Below are 20,089 nucleotides of genomic sequence, written 5' to 3'. Positions count from 1 at the left end.
GATTAAATTTGCATCTTGTCCAGAAGCAATAACAGATTATTTTGAATGTTTCGATGCTTTATTTCTGTAGTGGTCTTTTCCTTGTCTGCCTACAAGCAGTATGGTAGCGTAAAAGTTGTTTGAAAAAGGATTTGCTGCTTTTTGGATTGCTGTTGGCTTCTTACGAATTAGAGCTTCCTATTGCTAGAGGATCTTCCCAGGTGTCAGTCATGAGTGCCATGGCTTTGTGTGCCTCAGAGTGCCACCATTATGCTCATACAAATTCACGTTTCATATCAGTTAAAAAACAAAAAAACAAAAAACAAAAAAAACAAGTGCCTTTATATAGAGGTGATTACAAAGACTTCTCAACAAACAGTTCCCCACAGCTTGTTACTAATAATTGGGAGGTTCTTGTCTCTTTTTGGGTTTGGTAATTAACTTTAGCTGTTTTGTTCAGCCTTTGTATTTCATAAGTGGCTTAAATACTGCCCTGGCACTTTAAATAAACCATGGGCAATATACAATTCTAATGTTTTTGTAACATTGATTTTTTTTTTTAAACATAGATATATCAAATGTGGCATTAGACATTAATCTATACATTTTAAAATTCATAATATGGCAAATACAGAATAACAAATGGCATTGTCTTAGAATTGTGACAGCATCTCAAACTTGATTTTTTCTTGCGTGTTCTCAAAGCTGTCATTTTTCAGACAGCATAGAACATGGGGAAGATGTTTATGTTTACAAGAATACCTCCACTGTGCAGCATTTAGTTGGCTTTGTCATTTGTGTGGGAGCAGAACTACTCAACTGAAGTGATAATTTCCTCCACTTTTTATTCAGCTTTAAGCATTTTTACATCCAACATAGAGAAGTCATGGTGGCACACTTGTATGTTCACTACAGGAGGGTAGGAGCATCACTTTGCACGTTTCTACACTCAGATTTGGCTGAACAGCTCAGGCTTATTTTTGTGAATTTTAAATCAATCTTTTTTAATGTGACAGCAGTGCAGTGCCTATGTAGCAACTATATGATTTGGAACTGAGATATATGCTTAAATGCAGAAATTTTTATTAAAAAGGAAACGACAGCTTTGCCAATGGGAGTGATTTCTAAGGGGAAGGTTAGGTCGTTCGAGAGGTATTGCACAGACTTCATAACCTGTGCAAAAAGCATTATTGTTTGCAGTGTGAATATAACAGGGAGTGAAATACGGCATCATCTCTTCCACCTTCTTTCAATGCTTATCAGCTGTAGGTGTTTTCAGTCTGGCTTTCCAGTTGCAGAGAGAAGTAATTAAGTTTGTAGGTTTCTTGCAAAGTAATGAAAATTTTGGAATTCATCAACATTAACTTATGTTTGAGTGACACTAAGTAACAAATGTATACATTTATAGTTCATAAAAAGGAATAGGAATAAAAATACCTTTTGCTATTACTGGTTAACTTTTAGGGGAAAACTTAGAATCCTTTTTGGTTTTGGTCTCTTTATATGTACTTCAGTAGCTGCTAAATTATTTTTCTTCAAGTTTATTGTGTAACTTAAGTATTAACGGAAGTTTATTGTGAGCAGAATTCAGTGCAAGTTTTCTTTGTTCATATTCATAAAACTTTTTTTTTCTGGTTCTGATTAATTTTCTTTCAGACAAATTGGGAAATATGCTGTATTTGCTCACTTTACTGAGCAGAATTTACTGAGGATCATCATTGTGTAAATATATCACTCGAAAGGCATTTTGAAATATTTTGTCTTCATCAAAATACTTTGTAATGCATTAAAAAGTTGAATCGTTCTGCAAATCTACCTTATTTGATAATACAGTGAATTTCATGGCTTAAACTTTGTTTCACTCTTGTCTTTTCTGTAGCTCGTGCTCTATAATTTCCTGTTACCTTATAAATGGAAGCTTGCTTTTTTTGTGGCCTTTCTCACGATCCTCTTTCATTTCATACGTACAGAATGATTCCATGTCAGTAACGTCTATATCTTGTTGCCCTGATAATATGCTGCCAACTTCAGCTCCCCCTTCATTTTTGTTCTTCTCCTACATAAAAATCAAGCTTCTCATTTTTGAATTATTCCAATTCTATTCACACCTATCTTCACAACCTAATTTCCTTCTCCTACAGGCTGCCCTGCTCAGGTTGCTCCAACTATATTATTTTTCAGTTCCACCTACTCTTTATTTCACTTGCAACAGCTTCTCAATTAAAACTCATTAAAAATCCTTCTTTCTTCTTCATCTCAGTGCTCAAACCCCACCTGTTCATTTTTTTTTTCCTGCTATCTTCATGCATTTCCCGTCATTTTAGGATGTATTTTGCTTCTTTGCTTTTATGCTTGAACTCTTGGAATGAACAATATAGTTCTGTACTTTATTTGCATTTTTTGTTAACAGACAAATTAGTTTGACTCCTAAGGCACTGCTGTATTTCAGGTAATCTTGTAGACTTCTTGAAGCAGAGCAGACCTACCTTCCCAAAAGGTAGCTCTATATCTAGATAATGTACCTTTGTATCTAGCTCTGTATCTGGTTTCATCTAGGGGTTCTCCATGTTCTGCATTTGTGGGCTCAAAAGCATTGTGTTACCAAAATGAACAAGGGGGAAGGAAAAGCCAACATTTGTGTGTGTGTGTTAATTTCTGTGGGGTATTTGCTTACAGTAAAGAGCTACTGTCTGTGTAATTCTTCTGTTTTGAACACTTGATGTCTCAATATTTTGTTTGAACATGGCTCATCAAGCAAATACAGACTAGTTGAAGGGAGAAGGCAGAAATGAGCAGAAGCCTCATGTGGAAAGAAGTGGAGTTTTCGAGAGAAATAAGAATACAGAAGATTTTTCTTTTTGTTGCAAGATGTGCTAATATTGTTTTCTGTGGCAACTCTGTTTAAGACAAAGTAACATTGGCATAAGTTGCAGAAAGAAAGAATTAGATTAGCAGTGAGAGATACAGTCCACGAGTTACAGTAATGAAGTCCTTGGAGTGAACTGCTCAGGAGGATGACTGGAGGGTTGTAGCGTTAGCTTAGAACAGTATCTTCAAGGGTCTAAATGATCAAGACCTGTGTTGTCTTTAGCCTAGTTCAAAAAGTGCCAACTTGGATAACCTACCGGAGCTGTCTCATAAGGCTTGACTTTATTACTCTGTGGGTTTCCTAGGAGATAGTCAAAGCCTCTTCTGGTTTTACAGTACTGCAGATGTGGACAACCATAGGGTGGCCTGCTGTGGCAGTTCATCATTTGTGAATGTTGTAGTAGAAAAAGAAACAACCCCTCTAACCTTACTGCCACTGGATATCAAGTGGAATAATTGTGAAAGTTCAAGTTGTTTTCCATTAAAATTAGCCTTTCAGGGTGTTCTGGGTTAGACTAGATCCAAAGAGGTGCCTCTGCTGTGTGGATGACAGGCCACATGAGGATGCATTTTGCAAATTATTTGTTACCAAGAATAATGAGCCAAAGTTTATTTTTCTACAAAGTGGTAAAAGGTCTTTCATATGAGCAGTCATATTTCTACAGGATGGAATCTGTTTTTAAAGGGGCAAAAAAGTTGTAATTGAGCCTGGTAAGTGGAGTATTGTAACATAACAAATGTTAGTGCTGGGCCACTTAAAATACAACTCCCTGTCCCCTATTCAAAATAGTCTGCTCATATAATGAATAACTTATGTAATGAGTGTTTCTAAGCAGAGTAGGCACAAAATTACATACATCCAATAGGCTGCCAGTCTTCTTTTTAGTTAGTCATTAATTATAGTTTGTTCTTGAATGTTCCTGCAGATTTTTCAAAGAGGCCACTTGTGTTTGTCTATAGGCATACTAACAAAAGCAGCCTATATGCAAAATCTGTCATCTGCAGATCTTCCCCCCAACCCCAGTAGCATCTGTATGTGCTTCAGTATTTATCTCATGCAAATGGCCAATGTCTAAAACAAAATACAAGAAGAAAAGCAAGTACACTGGGCCAGGAGTAAGGTTATGGGCTGGTCAGTCTAACCTCAGTCTGTGGGACAGTTAGGGAAGAAGTCCTCCTGCAAGTTGGTTCTAACCACCTGAAGGATAGCAACGTGATTAGGAACAGACTACATCGATGGATGAAGGGCAAACCATCGCTTTCCTGTGACAAGGTGACCAGTGCCGTGGATGAGAAAAGAGCAGTGGGTGCTGTGTACCTTGACTTTAGCAGGGACTTCAACACAGCATCACAGTGTCCATACCATTAAATTGATGAGATAGGGACTGGAAAAGTGAAAAGTAATGTGGTTGAAAAGTTGGCTGGACTGTTGGGCTGAAGGGATTGCTCAGTGATGCAAAGTCCAACTGGCAGTCAGTAAGAAGTGGTATATTTCAGGGGTTGGTGTCGGGATCAGTGATATTCAAGGTCTTTAATAATGACCTGGACAGTGGGGCTGGGCACAGTCTCAGCAGGTTTGTGGACAACACCAACCACCGGGTCGGTGTGCTGGAGGGCAGGGCTGCTGCTCAGAGTGACTGAGGGACACACTGGAGAAAAGAGCTGCTGGGAACCTCATGGAGCTCCAAGAAAGGCAAATGTAAATCCTGTATCTGTGATAGAAGAACTGTGTGACAATACAGGCTGGGGGCTAACTATCTGGGAGGCATCTCTGTAAAAAGTACCTGGAGATCTTTTCACCTGAGTGGAAAAAAACCTGCAAGGAGCCAGCAGGGTGGCCTCGCAGCAAAGAAGGCTGAGCCCAGCAGTCCACAGGTCCAAGGAGAGCTCTATCCCCTCTCCTCAGAGCTTGTGAGACTGCACTGGAGCACTGCATCCAACGCTGGCCCCCCCAGTACAAGACAGACAGACACACTGGAGCAAGTCCAGTGGATGGCACCAAGCTGGCCAGAGGGCAGGAGCACATGCCATATCTTAAAGAGTTAAGGAATTGTGTTCATTCAGGCTGGAAAAGAAAGCTTGCACGGAGGAGAGCCTTGTTGTTATCAGCTAATACATCAGAGGACTCAGGGGTGGACCGAGACTTTTCTCAGAGGTGTACAATGATGTGCCGAGGGGCTGCAGGCATCAGACACAAGTTGGAACAGGATCTGATCAGATAAGAGGACTTGTTTTAAACCACGATCCTGGTCCAGTAGCAGAATGGGTTGTCTGCAGAGATTCAAGAATCTTCTTTCTTGAAGGTCTTCAAGACTACCCTTGCTTTCAGGTCCCTGGGTGACCTGATCTAATTCAAGCTGTTTGGAGTAGGAGGTTGGACTAGATGACCTCCAGAGGTCTCTTCCAGCCCAAATTATTCTAGGATTCTGTGCTGAAGCCGTATGGAGTGATACTGGCTGTGGAAGTGCAGTCCTTCAGCCTTGCTTTAAAAAGACTCTGAATTTAGAGAATTGTTTCATGGGGCACCCATGAATTATCCATCCACAAGGTAAGAATAAGTAATACGGTTAAGCAAAAAGGCAGAGAGGCTTGATGTTATCTGTAAGTATTCTTAAAGGCTATTTGTGTGTCCACACGTTCACAACCCAGCCCTTCAGGTTTGCTTCTTTGCAAATGTCACCTAGCCTCTTCCTGTTCTGATGAGGCATAGGTTTAATTTTGCAGGTTAGAGGCACTGAGAGCAGGGCGTATAAAAGAGGAAGGGAAAAATACACAGTATGGCTAGAGGAAGGGATCTGTTGCATTCCCTGCAGAATCAGACAGGATGTAATCATGCTCTGGCTAATGCTGCTGGCTTATAGATACTACAGAATGTGGGGAAAATGTGCGAAAGCACACTTCAGGGAAGAATATCTGCAGTTAAATATCCCTCCGAAGATACCCCTCCCCCCTCCATTTATACTTGATTTCTTAAACAGATCAGAATATGTAAATAATCTTCAGGATGGAAACAAAGCAGAGATTTTTTTTAAAGCTGTTTATTCTCTACCTTTTGCCCCGCTCTATTTTGAAGTTTGACGTTAGTGTCTTTTGAAAGGGAGCATATGGTAGTTCTAATTAAGGCCTGTGATTTTCTGACATACAACTGAATAATACATTCCAAATACTGTTAAGCCTTCCAGATGAAATAATTTTCAGGGCTGAAGCACAGTAGCTTTATAATCCATCTTGCTGGAATATATATGCTGTGTAACACTGATCTCCTTAATAACTTTGAAGAATTTGATGTACAATACCAGAGCAGCAAGGAAAGAAGGGTTTTGTTTCTGTTTTGTCTGATGCTATTGGCAAGCTAAGTTTAGATCAGATAACAATCAATGTGCTTTGTTCCTGAAAGTATTCCTTGTAGCTTTGTTTTTAAATGTTTTGGTCAGATTGAAATTTAATACATTCATCTTTATCAGGTTTTGTTTCAGATTGCTAGATTTGTTTGTTTTACCAGTCCCCCTGGTAGAGATGTTGTAACTCTTCAGTCTCTCCAAAGTAATTCAGATCTCTTGAGACCTCTGTGCCAGATTGTCTTGCTCTACCTTGAATGTGTGAAACCTTTTTGAAATAGTGGTTTATGACAAATTTCTAATGTGAGTCAGGTTTCTTGAGATTCTTAATATGTACCATATGTTCATCTTATGTCTCTGAATTGCCAGGATACTCTTACAATCTAGAGAAGGTTTCCTCAAATTCTTTTTCTCAGTTTCTAGGGGAGGTAGTAGGGCAGCATTTATAATTGATCTCTTTTATCCAGTTAGGCACAAATCAGGAGAGGAGAGGATTTAAAGAATGCAATGCATTTAAACATTTTAACTTTTTATATATATATATAACCAACATCGATATAAAGTGAGATTTCCTTGTAGAATACTTTAGGTAATTTTAAAATTAAAGGAAAGTTTAGTCTTCAAATTATATATATATACATATATGTATTTTTTTTTCCCCCACTGGAGCTTAATGGTTATTGGAAGACCTTTTAGAGTGATATCAGATTTTAGTGAAAATTGTGTTGTGTGTTTTTTGTTGTTGTTGTTGTTGGTTTTTTTTTTTTTTTTTTTTTTTTAGGATCTTCATGTTTCCATCTTTAAATATAGGGAATATATGCAAAGGCTTGCAAATCCTTAGAATCATAATTTTCCTGTAGATTTATGATGAATGTTTTCAACTTCTATTTCAAATTAAACAATACAGCTTTACAGACCCAAAAATATAAAACCAACCTGCACTTAAATACTTCCCACTGTAATTTAAAGCACGTGAGAAATCTTTTCATTTCTTTTCCTTTTCTCTCAGGACAGCATTTTTGCTGTTATTTGTCTTTGAAATACAGTATCTGCCATCATTTGTCCTCATGTTTTGTTATCAAAATAAGAAATCTGTGATGTTGTTATTAATGACTTGCACTTGGCAAAACTATTAATTCAAAAGGTGTAGTTGAAAACAGAATGACAAAGATGAAGACTTAAGGGGATAACTGTGTAAGTATTGATGGTCCTTCTGTACCTGAACTCCAGTTGTCAACAAGAAGTCAGATACGAAGTGTTTAATGTACCTGAGGAATTAAAAATACTAGGTCAGCAACCGATGTGACTGGACTGATTGACTAGTTAAGGGATTCTGGGAGCAGATATGGCTTTAATCCTTCTTTTGTTTTATTTTAGCTTCTTAAGATAACTCGGTTCATAGCAAAGAACAACCTTAGAGACCTTCTATCATCTAAATCATCATGGTCCCAGAGGCCTCCAAGGGTAAAGGGACTACTTCAGTGTCTCCTTTTGGGTTGGGTTTCTTGTTTAGTTTTTAGCAATACTTTATTCAGATAAAACTGGAATAACTGCAAAGACATGTTCATGCGATGAGCCATTCTTAAAAGTTACTGTTCCACTTACTCTGAACAGCTGTACGGAGTTCTAAGACACTTTTAAACAGGATATGGTTACTGCTTATTTGAGCCCACAGTCACAGGCTCATGTTATCTCTTCTAGTTCTGTGTGTTTGTCATATATAATGCCCTATATTCCTACGTAAGTAATTTGTTCTTAATATTTTTGATGTTTCTTATCCATTTTAAGCATTGTTTTCTGTCCCATGCAATATGACCTCTAATGTCACAGTGTCATTTTTGCTGCTCTTCTGTGAACTTATTTCAGTACAAAGTTCTTTCATTCATTGCTCCATGGAGGCTGAGAATGGTGTGCCACGTGAGAGCAGAGTGCTGTGTAATGGTTGAAGTGTACTGGAGCACTGTTAGCTGCTGTGTTTTACAAGAGACTTCTCTTTGTGTGAAATATAGAGTGGATGTGACTTTTAGATCATTTTTCATTGTGAAATATCATTGAACGGAGAGTTGACTGCCTTGAATCCTTTCTCTTGTAATGCTTTTCTACATCTCAACCCTTTTCCCCATAACAACATTGTGAATTGTTCCCTAGACTTCTCTTAAAGTTTATGGTAACTTTACTAATACACTTTTTTTTTTTTATTAAATCAAATCTACTATACTTTCTTCAGATTTCCACTAATACTTTCTATGTCCCCTTGGTTTTAAAACTGATAAGTGAGAAGACTTTGTCTGGTACATATATGTATGCATCTTTATTGTCTGTTCTTTTTGGTAAATCTGTGCATGCTTTTGTTTTCTTGTTTGTGTCTTTGTTTTTATTTTGCAGAGAGTGATAATGAACTCTCCAGTGGCACTGGTGATGTGTCAAAGGATTGTCCTGAGAAGATTTTGTATTCCTGGGGAGAATTACTAGTGAGATGGTAATGCTGTTTTTTTGCTTGTTTTTCAATTTAGACTTTAAATACTAACCTTGTCTTTGTTTTGAGACCTGTATGCTCTTGTGCAGGAGGTTTGAAACTTCAATTTATGTAGTTTAAAAACTAAAATGCAAAACACTGAAGTGTATTTATAAATTTGGTTTGAAAGGTGAAAGGTGCTGGTAAATCCCTTTATTTTAACTTAGCTGTTTGACAAATGTCTTCTCCAGTTTCTGTGCAAGTCTTATTTCTTTCAGTGTTTTGGAGTATGTCTCTTTATGCTCGCACTGCTTGAACGAGTTTTCAAATAAAGAATTTCTGGCCACTTGGCTTCCTTGAGGTTGGATGTTGAACCCTCCTGAATCTCAGTGCCTCTTAGTGCTAGGATATAAAAGACGGAGTAAATCTAGTCTGCCATTGTGCTAGCTGATATGCATTTAACTAACTGATTTGTTTAGGAACACTTTTTTTCCTTTGATGTGCTGCATGTAATCACTTAAAAAGAGATTCCAGGAAGACTCTGACCCTCACTTAAACTCTTTCTGGTGAAGAGTAAGATGAGGATTATTTGAAAGCCTAAAGTGTTATTTCTGTGGTTTAATTAAATGCTTCAGCAGCAGCATATATTTTGCCAAGAGAGAAAAAGTCTCTATTTGCTACCTCTGCAAGACCTTATGCTACTAGCAAATGCCAGAACCACTTATTTGGTTTTTCCCTTTTTAAGTAATAGCTCCTGCTGCCTGGGACAAATATAATCAGAGGTTCTTAATTTGAAATTGCCAAAGTTGTTTTTTCCGAACACCAAAAAGAGCAGAAAAACATTTTTAGGACTTATTCAGATGTTTTTCCCCTATGCTTGGCCACCTTGTAGTTTTAGAGAAAACCAGCCTTTTGCTGCAGAGCTGATCTTTAATGGACATCTCATGGAAAAGTTTCCTCAAATGAGACCACCAGATTCTTAAAAGGACCCTTCCTTCTTGTTGCCTTTTTATTATGTTGTTATTCAAATTTCTGGTGAAAGATTTTTGGGGGGATGCACAAATATTTAATACAATGATTGTATGAATATTCCCACTATGGGCCCTCTGAATGATTAAGAAAATATTGAGGAAATGTGTGGAAGTGAGTTGATCCCTACACAGAAGTATGTTTTCCTCATCTGCAGTGGCTGTAAACGGATTTGCTCTGGGGCTATTTAGAACTCTCCAAGGCCTGTTCTAAAGGGCATCCCAAGTGAGTTTATAAATTGCTTGGAATTTTACATCTGTCTAAAATTTTGTTTGTACATTCTACGAGACTAATTAGTGAAGCCATTTTGAGCCCTTAGAAGAGCTGTGTGGCAGGTCTGTTTCAGTCTCCATTGCATTTGCATGGAAAGATGTTACCTTTTTTTTTTTTTATTTTCTTGCATAAACTTGACTGTCCATTGATTCAGTTAGTTTTAAGTTTTGCCTGTGACAAATATCTGGACTCGTGTAGGTAAACATGCTGAAGTAAAGAACTGGTTGACTGCCCACAGCTCATTCTCTCCAGTTTCACGTAGCCAATAATTTCTTCATCTTAGTCAAGTACATTATTCAACAAGAAAAAAAAAACAAAAGCACTTTTGTAGGAAACTATTTTGTAGCCCTAACATAAGTATAGAGACTTAACGCAGAGGATTATTTAATAGCCAAAACACTAAATAATTTTTAGCCCAGCTAAAGTGAGTTAAAGGAAGAGAAGTGGGATATCCCAGCCAGCTTGAAGACTAGCAGTAGCAAATATCTTCTTTAGGAGTGTTTCACATAATGTTACTTTTTGAGATAAATTCAAGCATATAAAATACTTGGGTTCTTGAACAGTGTTATGTTATATCTTAAGAACAAAACCTGGAAAGCGTAACAGATGAAAAACGGTAACAATTTGAAAACTAAAAATAGATTGAAATCTTCTAGCGTTTTAAACGTTGCACCATATGCTAAAGGAATATCTGTGCACTTGCAGAAACCATAAATAAACAAAAATTAACATTTCCACTTGGAGAACTGGTGTGCTGATTTGTCTCTTAGATGAAAAATTTCTTGCATTTTAGATGCTTCCTGTCATTTAATTAAAATGTCACTGTAACCTAATGGGCTGACTCAGCAGAAACATTGCTCTAAGTCTCCTTCAAAGGGTACCATATAACAAGGAATAAGAATAATTTCACAACAAGGTATGATAAACAGTTGGAAATTAGTGGAATACCTATTAATTTATTTCACAAAGCATACCACTTACTGCATCCTCAGCACTAAAGATTTTCTTGCAAGCTGGACTAGTTTAGCTGAGTACTTGTCAAGGTGGAGCATAGTTAGCATTGCTGTTCTATGTCCTTGCTCTTTGACCTTTTAAAATGATGCATTTGAACTTTACGCAAGAAAATTATAGCACTTTGTTACAAATTAAACATGTCAGCATCCATGAATGACCCACATGCTAAAGGATAAGACTGGGTGTAAGGCAGGCTTTTATTTAAAGCTCTTTTCTGTTACAGTCTGGCCAGAAAATCTCTAGCAATGTAATGTGCCTGGGCCTCTATACCAGGGAGGGAAAAAAAGTATATTTGTTCAATATTGCAGAACACGAGAGTGAGGGTTATTAATGATCAGACTCTTTCCCAGACAGATATTCGGAAACAGAGAGGTTGCTTTTTAAAGCTAGTTCTGCTCTACAGCAGGCACTAGCATTGCAAAAACATTGCCTCTACTGTAAAGCTTTGTAAATGTTTGGCAAATACATTAAAATATTGTGTGCTGTAGAATGCTTCATTCTTAGTTCCAAATATGGTTAGGAGTAAGGATGGTGGTGTAACATGGAAGGAGCATCTCTGTTAGTTGTTGCCATAAGCTATTTGTATTGTTTCTTAGTGTCACTGAAAAAGCTCTGTAACATTTATATGGGAATGTACCTTTTTAGGTGTTGATTTTGTGTTACCTACTTGTTGAGTCCTTAGAGAATGCCTTCTGTATTTCATATGTAATGCATATGACCAAATTAATTTAATATGCAGTGTCTTGTGAATGGTTCTTATTTGCACAACTTGTGTTTTAAGTTTCTAGTGTCTTTTATTTATTTATTCCTAAATTCCATCACTTTGTAACTGTTTAGAGTGTCTTGTTCTCTTAATAGTCCTGTGGATGGGACATTGTTTTTTGTTTCTATCTTTTTCCCATCACAAGAGTACTAACGTGACGTGCTACAAAACATACTGAAAAAGAGAAGAGGGGCTACGTAATGGCCTTCAGTTAGGCTGAGTAAATAATAAACTTTGAAATGATTTGTGTTGCACTACACGCTTACAAATACAGATAGTTACTGTGCTGAACAGAGTAAGGGCATTATAGAACAAGTTTCTCCCTCCACCCCCATTTCCCAGTGATTTGGGACGAGTATATCATGGATATCGTCCTCTGAGCATGGGAAAAAGGAAATTATTTAGAGCACATTTTAAATTTAAACTATAGTGGTAAACTGTTCACATACTAATGACCTGTTTCAAAGAATGAGTACTCTAAACATTTGCAGAAAATTGAGGGTCAAATTATGGGTTATGTAGTTTATGTAATTCAGTGGCAGCTTGGTAGAATTTGGCTAAACTGCCATTCTCACTGTTCTCCTACCAGTAAAAATGAGAAACATAACAATGGTCAAAACAATAACGAAGCAAATTGTTGTCAGCATTTCCTACATTAGACAAGATAGAGCCAATGCATGCATTCTTCCTGCTGCATTGTTATGAAAATTGCCATAACCAGTCAAAGCCAGGTTTAATCTACGTCAGTAAACACCATTATCTCAAAAAGACTTTTTAAATATCTGTGACTGAAAGCTCAGCAATATCGTGTGCAGTAATTATCTCCTAAAGGTATGGGCTCAGTAACTAGTTTATGTTTGGAAAATACGTGATCTTCAGTATCCAACGGGTCTGATTACAGCCTTCTGGTGGCTGTATACACCCGATTTTTGTAGGACGAATTATGTGCTGCTGGGGAGTCAGCCTGGAAGTGTGCTCCAGCATTGTTTGGTGTGTACAAGCAGGTAGTAAAATGCCAGCACAGCCCACTAGCAGGTGTGTTTGGAGAGCTGGGATTTCGCAAAGCTGTGTGCAAGGGCTACTGCTTTGTGGGGCTTGCAATATCCTCTTGGCATTAAGTGTAAAAACTTCAACTTGAACCTTTGCATTAGTACTCTTAAAATCACCTTTTAGTTGTTTTCCAATTTTTTTTCCCCTGTACGGATTATTTTTCCTTTCATTTTTTTAACCTATGCTAAACATATACATTGAAGAAATATTTAGATCGAACTGTTTTCACAGATAGCATAGTCCTCTCTTTCAATTCAAATTGTTCTTTATTAGCCAGTTTAGATCAATTTCTGCAATTGTTTATTGTTCTAATTAATATCTCTAATCCTCCCAGGATTAATTTTGGAAATCGCTATGTTCTGCTGCTGGTGGTTATTGTAAATCCTTGCAGCAATTTTTCTTCCCATCTGAAGAATACTAGTTTAGTATGAGCAGTACAAGAATTATTTATTTGTCAGTTGATCACTCTTAATTTTCGGAGTAACATTGGAAAGTTGGAAAACTTCTCATATTTGTATCTTGATATCTGTTTCTGTAGAGTAATAGATGAATGATTGTCTGTTTCTTAGGCACAATAACCTTGTCGTGAGACCTAATGGATTATCTGCACTGGTGAAAAGAGGTGTTCCCGAAGCGCTGAGGGCAGAGGTTTGGCAGTTGCTGGCAGGATGCCATGACAACCAGGCGATGCTGGACAAATACAGAATTCTCATCACAATGGTAAGTGACTTTTTTTCTTTTTTTTTTTTTTTTTTTTTTTGGCATTTTACTCAGTTAAAATGAATTACACTGGCAGCAATTTTTTTCAGTGGCAAAGCAGCAGAAGAGTGAAACAGTTTGACTTGTTTGAAGCAACTGAAGTTGTGATTAGGTGACTTTACCTCCTGCCATGGGTACCTGCTGAATGGCATTAACAATGGAAATTGCTGACCTATATCTGTAGTAATACTTGACATTTAGCTTTCTATGCACTTGCTGTGATGATAATAAGCACATCAGCTTGTTGTTTGGTGGTGTTGTTTTTTAACTTCATGTTTTTTTCAGCAATTTCTGTTCACTACATACTTCAGTTTACTGTTTCATTTTGGTTTTGCTTTAGTAACAAATAAGAAAGCAAGCTTGTGGGGTTTTTATTTTGTTGTTTATTTATAAAAGAAATTTAGAGGTATTTTACTTAGCAGGAGCTACTCTCCTTGCTGTACAGGCAGCTTGAGAAGAGACTCTTGTCAGGAATCTCCTGTTCTGTATGCTAATGCTGCCAGTGCAGTTAATAACCACTTCAAGTTGTCTGTAGCCTGTTCCAAAGTGCTTATAGCTGTGATTTAAAGATTGAGAACCACTGTACTAGCAAAAACTCTGTTCAGTTTCAGGAAGTACCCTCACTGTAGTCCTAAAATTCTTGCAAGGCAGGGTGCTTACGCACTCTGAGGAAAAAAGTGGTATCAAAAATGGTCATAATGACACAAAGAGATGAAGATACTCTCTACATGTTGCTCAAAGAAAGTGTTGGATTTGTTAGCTGGAGAAGGGACCATCTGTCCATGCGCAAGTTCTGGGGTACAGTAAACACTTCGTTTCATAATGTTGTGACATCTTTTTGATGCTTGCCCTCCTAATCTGATCTACCAGCTTTCTTACTAAAGTTTAAGAGTGTCCCCGGAGTGAGATTTGTCATCATGGCTTCTTTTTCCTTTACTAATAAAGGTATTTTGATAGTGTAAACCTTTCTTTTTGACGTGGTAGCTAGGTTATATTTTCCTTAGGAACCATTCACAGGACATCTGTCAGCTGCATGTTGCATCAAAACCACCTCCGTTATTTTGCCCTTGCTTTCCAAAAGTGGGGAAGATGTTTGTTGCACAGCGGAGGAGGGAGTGGAAAACTTCTAAAATACAATCCTGATCTTGAAGCTAGGGCCTCATGCCTTAAAAATACCTTGCTACATTTGTCCTTTTCATGGCAGAAATATTTCAGTGACGTTATGTTGGAAGACGATATTGCATATAGTATTTAATATAAAAAAAAAAATACACTGGTATGGATTATAAAATTAAATTCTATTCTGAAGCATTTGTGCAAACTCAGTTTTCTTCTAAAGTAAAACACTTTTATTCTGAAATCCAACTTTCTTGGATTGTCTGACTGTATGTAATTGCTGGTGCCTACACCATTTGGCATACATTAGATTAAAGGATTCATGAAAAGAAATGAACAAGAGAAATACTATGCCAAAGCAAAAATAAGGTATGTTTTGAGGAATAGCTAACGTTAGGTGTGTTGGAAACACTTGTCTGTTTCATTTTGGTGTGCTTATAATGTGAATTAGGCTCTTTATAAATAAATAGGCATATATATATTCTCTGAATCCGACTAAAATTTTTGTAATAGTGTAGTAGTAGATCTTAAGTGTATCAATAATGAGATGCATGTTAAACAGATTTATTGAGTATTCATTGTTCACTTCTGTATGAAAAAGCAGAACTGATTTTTTTCTTCATTGTATGCTACCATCCCAATATACAAATGTGTACTTTATTTTTTCCATAATTAACTATTCTTCCCATCAAATGCATAGCTTTAATTTCGATTCTTTCGGTTTACTCATGAGTCTGGGCAGATTCATTGTCTCCTTGTATTTTGGTCATTCTGCTATATTGTCTCTGTCTTAATTAGGCTCACTTCTGATGTTTTTGCGTGTGTCTTGACCATTCAGTATTCTGTAAGCGTGGGCATCCTTGAGCACATTTCTGTAAGACAGACCAAGGCGGTAAGAGATGGCAGGGTTCTGCACTGGGCAGTCCTGAGGATCGAGTGCACTGAGATATAAGAAGCAGGATCAACAGCTGAACCTGAACCCACTGCCTGCTTCCCTCCTTGTATGGCTCTTCCTTTGACAGCTCCCTGCTACAGCTGGCTTGCCTTGGAAGTTTGATGCCGTGTCCCATGCTGCTCAATTTTCTAGCTCTTTGTAACAGCTCTTCCAGCAGAGCCCTCTCTGAATGCCCTGGTGGAAAAATCTCTGTGCCTGGAGATTTGTAAGAAAGTACATTTATACAGGTGCAGGGTTTTTTGTTTGTTTGTTTGTTTTTGGCCTGGTGATCAAAATAACACAGCTAAATTGTGTCATTCGTAGTGAAAGGGTATAGAGTACTGTGGTCATTAACACATTAGCTGTTACTAGTAAGGTAAGGAATACTGGACAGTTTTGTTGAGTGAGGCTTGACTTTAAAAGCATCTTTGTTTATATGAGATGTAAATTTTTTTTCTAAAGTAAATTTTAGAGGCCTAACTTGAGGAACAAGTCTTGAAAACTGTCATTTCACTGTCACGAGTTGAATGTTAAACCCAGTAGCTGGAATTACCAGTATTGAACATATGATGCCTAATTTGTGACTTCAGTTTCTGGGGATCAGAGAGAACTATGTTAAATGCTGGGACTTTAAAGGAACTTTAAAACTACTCCAGTGTTGCTGGTTAAGTTCTGGTAAAACTGCTTACTAGTGGAGGAAAACAGTGTTGTTGGCAGGCTGAAAATGTGTCCCTTGTGATGAACTGAATGATAGCAGAGTCTCAACATTTAAATTTACTTCAGAGATTGTGATATAGACATTTGTTGTTTTATGCCAATTGCATGCAGTTTGTGCAGAAGTGATATGTTAGATTGGCCAACTATTATTCACATCACTTGACAAATCTGGTGTGCATGTTACAGCATGCGTGTGTGCGTGTATATATATATATTATATATATATATTCATCACTGTGCAGAGCTCTGAAATCTACTGCAGAGTTTTTCTGTTAGAAAACTGCTTTTTTCAGTGTGTTGTGTAAGAGAGTGAGTAATTTGGGATTTGTTTTAGTGTTTCACTTCAGCACAAAGGAAAACAAAATCTCCGTCCTGTAAGAAAAATGAGTGCCATACCATCTCCAAGAGGCACGTCCCATGTTCATCTTGTGCACTGGAGGCTGACAGTCAAGAACGTCCTAGTGAACTGAGTTTCCATTCTCATACCAGGGTCTTCACACGCTGATACGTTCCCCATTTCTGGCTGAGTTTGGAGTTCTAGGAGGGCAGGGATACAGAAATACTTCTGCTCACAGAAACATTTCTTACATCTCCTGCTGAGTTCCAGCTTGGTGATTTCTCTGGGCCTCTTAGAAATCTTTACTGGAGCACAATAGCAGGCCTTGCATACAATTTTAGAGAGTAGGAGTTGTGATTTGGCAGCTGTTTCCCTTCTGGCATATATGTAAATCTGCACTGTATGACAGAATCTTCCTTAGTTACCTTTCTGGTATGCGTGCCATAGGCTTTTGACCCTGCTGCATGTGGTACAGCACAGAGAGGGGAAAAGAAAACATACGTTAGAAGAGAGAAATATGTATTTCTCTCTCTTAAGGGGAAAAACGAAGGCAAAACAGTGTGACAGCACTGCTTATGTGATGATAATGAAGGGGTAATATATGTGATGATAATGAAGGGGTAATGCTGGTATATAGAGCTTTTGTAAAAGCATGTCAGGCCCATTTGTTAGATGAAGGCAGATAGAAGAACAGATGCACAAGTGAGGGTCACTTTGTTGAGGGAGTTTTTTCTCCTGCTTACCTTGGCAGTGTTTTACGTTCACCTTTGTGGTCCCTCTCAAGATGCTTAGGTGGACTGCTCCAATGATGAGATATATTTTGAACTCCCATAAACTAACCACCAGCAAGCCACAGTTTGTCTGCCTCATTACAGTTGAAGGCTCTGTCCCTGTCAGAATGGGTGTCAGGCATTGTTGATGCTAAATTACTAGAAATCTGTTGCCACTTGATGGTGGTAATAAAGCAACTTACTAAAGTGCACTTGTTACATTTGAAATGGAACAGATGTTTTATTTCTTACATTTATGCTGCCCATTAATAATGTTTTGCTTTTGTATTTTAGATGTTTTCCTTCTTGCATGTGTTTTCCCTGTTGAGTTTGTAGGGCAAGGCTTCTATTCACCTTTTCAGTGTTATGGGTTACTGGGTTCCTATTCCTTAGCACTGTTACTGTTGAAACTACCTTCTTCCAGGTCCTTTTTCTTAAGTTTAGAAAGCAACACGTGTCAGGGCTATATGGAGTTGCTTATGTAAAATAAAGAAAACGGAAAAAGAAAACAGCCACTCACGTTCTGTAGTTTGAAAACTTTGGGATGGATCCTTCTGAGCCAAGATTTATGATTTGGTTAATAGTATAATTCCTCAGTAAGAGATCTTCCATTTACAATCTGATTTCCACTAAGAAACGAGCAGTATGTATAAAGTTAATTTAACAGCATATGCAGAGAAGTTTGAAATGCTGCTGATTCTCTGGATTAAGAAAACAAAATCTCTCTTCAATTCTCATTTTTCTTTTCCCTCACTAGAATCAGAGCAAGAAGCCTGGTTTCAGATGAACTAGGCTTTGGTAGTAATGCGTTACTCAAGAGCAACGAAAGTTGACGTATGAATGCGAATGCCAATTTTTGAAATGGCTGATGATTTTGAGTCAAAAGGCTTAAAGAAAGACTATATGTCTGTCCTTCCAAATGACTTTCAAGAGAACCAAAAATAAGATTGTTTGTTGTCATAACTACCTTTGGCAATATGAGCATGTGCCCAGAACAGTTAGAGATAATAACTAATTAAAAGGTCAAGCTTGAGAAGAGCTGGCCAAAAAATAGCTTTGTGTGCTGACTGTGTCATGTTGGTTTCTGTCTGGGCCAATAACATACCAAGTCATTCTACAGTAGAGTGAAAATCTGGAGAATTTTCCCAAATCTCAAAGCAAATATGAGATGTTTTGATTTGGGGATTATATATTGTCGAATCATGAAAATAATTTATGTCAGTAATGTGGTTATTTTAAATCAGTACTAATCACACTGAAGTAAAATTCTCTTGCAGTAAGGACCAGCTATATGGAAGTTTGTTAGGGCATCTAGCTGATTTAGAGCTAATATACATAGTTTATTATTTCTTTTCTGACCAGTACTGGAATTTCTGACTCCTACAAGACACATCCTCTCATTTTAAAGGAGTGAATAAATAAAAAATAAAAACCAAAACCCAAACCAAACAAAAACAACGGTATGATTTCATACGTCTGTATACCTTTCAAATTAAGTTCTGCAGGTCCAGGTACAAAATTAAAGATTAACACTTGTTTGCTGGAAAGAACAGTAACTTATGGCAAATAGAAGCAGTCTGCATTCAAGAATGAAATTGCACTTTACATATTGCTTATACTAAATTTCTCGTACCCATGTACTCAGAAGCCCTGAGGTGTGTGCGCCTGGCTGCATTGGCCAGGGTCAGCTGTGTGACGCGTGGAGGACAAGGGATGCTGGCTGTGAAGTGCTCCCTACATCTCCTGGGTTTATCTTGGTTATTCTCAACAAACTTTTATTTTTAACAAGTTTTTTGCCCTCTTTAAGAGCGGGGCATTTCTTACGGCACAGTCCTTTCCCTCAAAGCTTGCTTTCTTCAGCCTCTGGATCAGTCACGTCGCTGCCCCTCGCCTCCGCTTCCTCCTTGCGGGTGCGTTGGAGGCTTGCGGCCTGTCCTGGTGGCAGGGCTGGTGCGTGGTGGCTTTGCTGCCCTCTCCAGCTGGCTGGGCATCTCTCGTGGGGCCTGAGCAGCGTGCGGCCTTCTGCTCGAGGTGTGGCAGGATGCTTCTCATCTGCCACTTGGGCTGCTGTCTCTTCTGCCCTCGTGTGTCAGCGCTTGTCCTTCTCCTAGCCCTGTCTCTATTGTTTCTTCTGATGCTTTTGCAAGCAGATGCTGCCATTCGTGCTTCTTTCAGATCGATCTTAAGACTTCTGTTACAAATCTCTAAGAGTTACAGTAGAGAAAAACATTTGAATAAGCCCAGTTTCATTGTTCTAAGCACCTTCTCAGATCACAAGTGTTTTCATTGTAGTAGGGCTGTGGGATGTCTGAAGAACGGGTGTCAGCATCTTATCCCAGAAGTGTAATGGTAATCTCTTGTCCAAAATTAAAAGTTAAAAATGGGATAGGTAAAATTAGCAGGTAGTGTTGTTGAAGTTTCATCATCTGCTTAAGCATAGCCATTGAATTAACTTCATTAAACTGTTTTTCTTGGTGCATCTGTCTCCAAAAAGATCTCAAAGGATTGAAGATGAACTTTCATGTAAACTCAATACAGAAATGTTTCCCTTTAACACTTTGAAATTACTGACACTGTTCCAAAGTAAAAAGGGTATTTGCTTCTTTGTTTCATATGTAATATTTGCTTTATTTTCTTTTAGTGCTTGCTTGTTAGCATAGGTAGAAATAGAATGTGGAGGAGATTAC

At 37.9% G+C, this 20,089-nt stretch overlaps 1 protein-coding gene across 8 annotated transcripts in view; it reads left to right on the top strand.

The window, feature by feature from the left end:
* RABGAP1L (RAB GTPase activating protein 1 like) overlaps positions 1–20,089 on the top strand; it is a gene marked incomplete at its 5' end in the record, with an annotated part of 249,414 nt that overhangs the window by 55,734 nt on the left and 173,591 nt on the right. For all 8 annotated transcript variants that reach the window (XM_082766621.1, XM_082766619.1, XM_082766620.1 and 5 more), the window contains 2 exons: positions 8,571–8,664; positions 13,339–13,489. In XM_082766621.1, coding sequence (XP_082622747.1) covers positions 8,571–8,664; positions 13,339–13,489 — 245 coding nt within the window. The remainder of the gene's footprint in view (positions 1–8,570; positions 8,665–13,338; positions 13,490–20,089) is intronic.

This window comes from Aythya marila, assembly GCF_965140915.1.
Source record: "Aythya marila genome assembly, chromosome: 8".
NCBI lineage: Eukaryota > Metazoa > Chordata > Aves > Anseriformes > Anatidae > Aythya > Aythya marila.
Note: the sequence above shows the minus strand (reverse complement) of the source record. Positions and strands in the feature narration are given on the sequence as shown.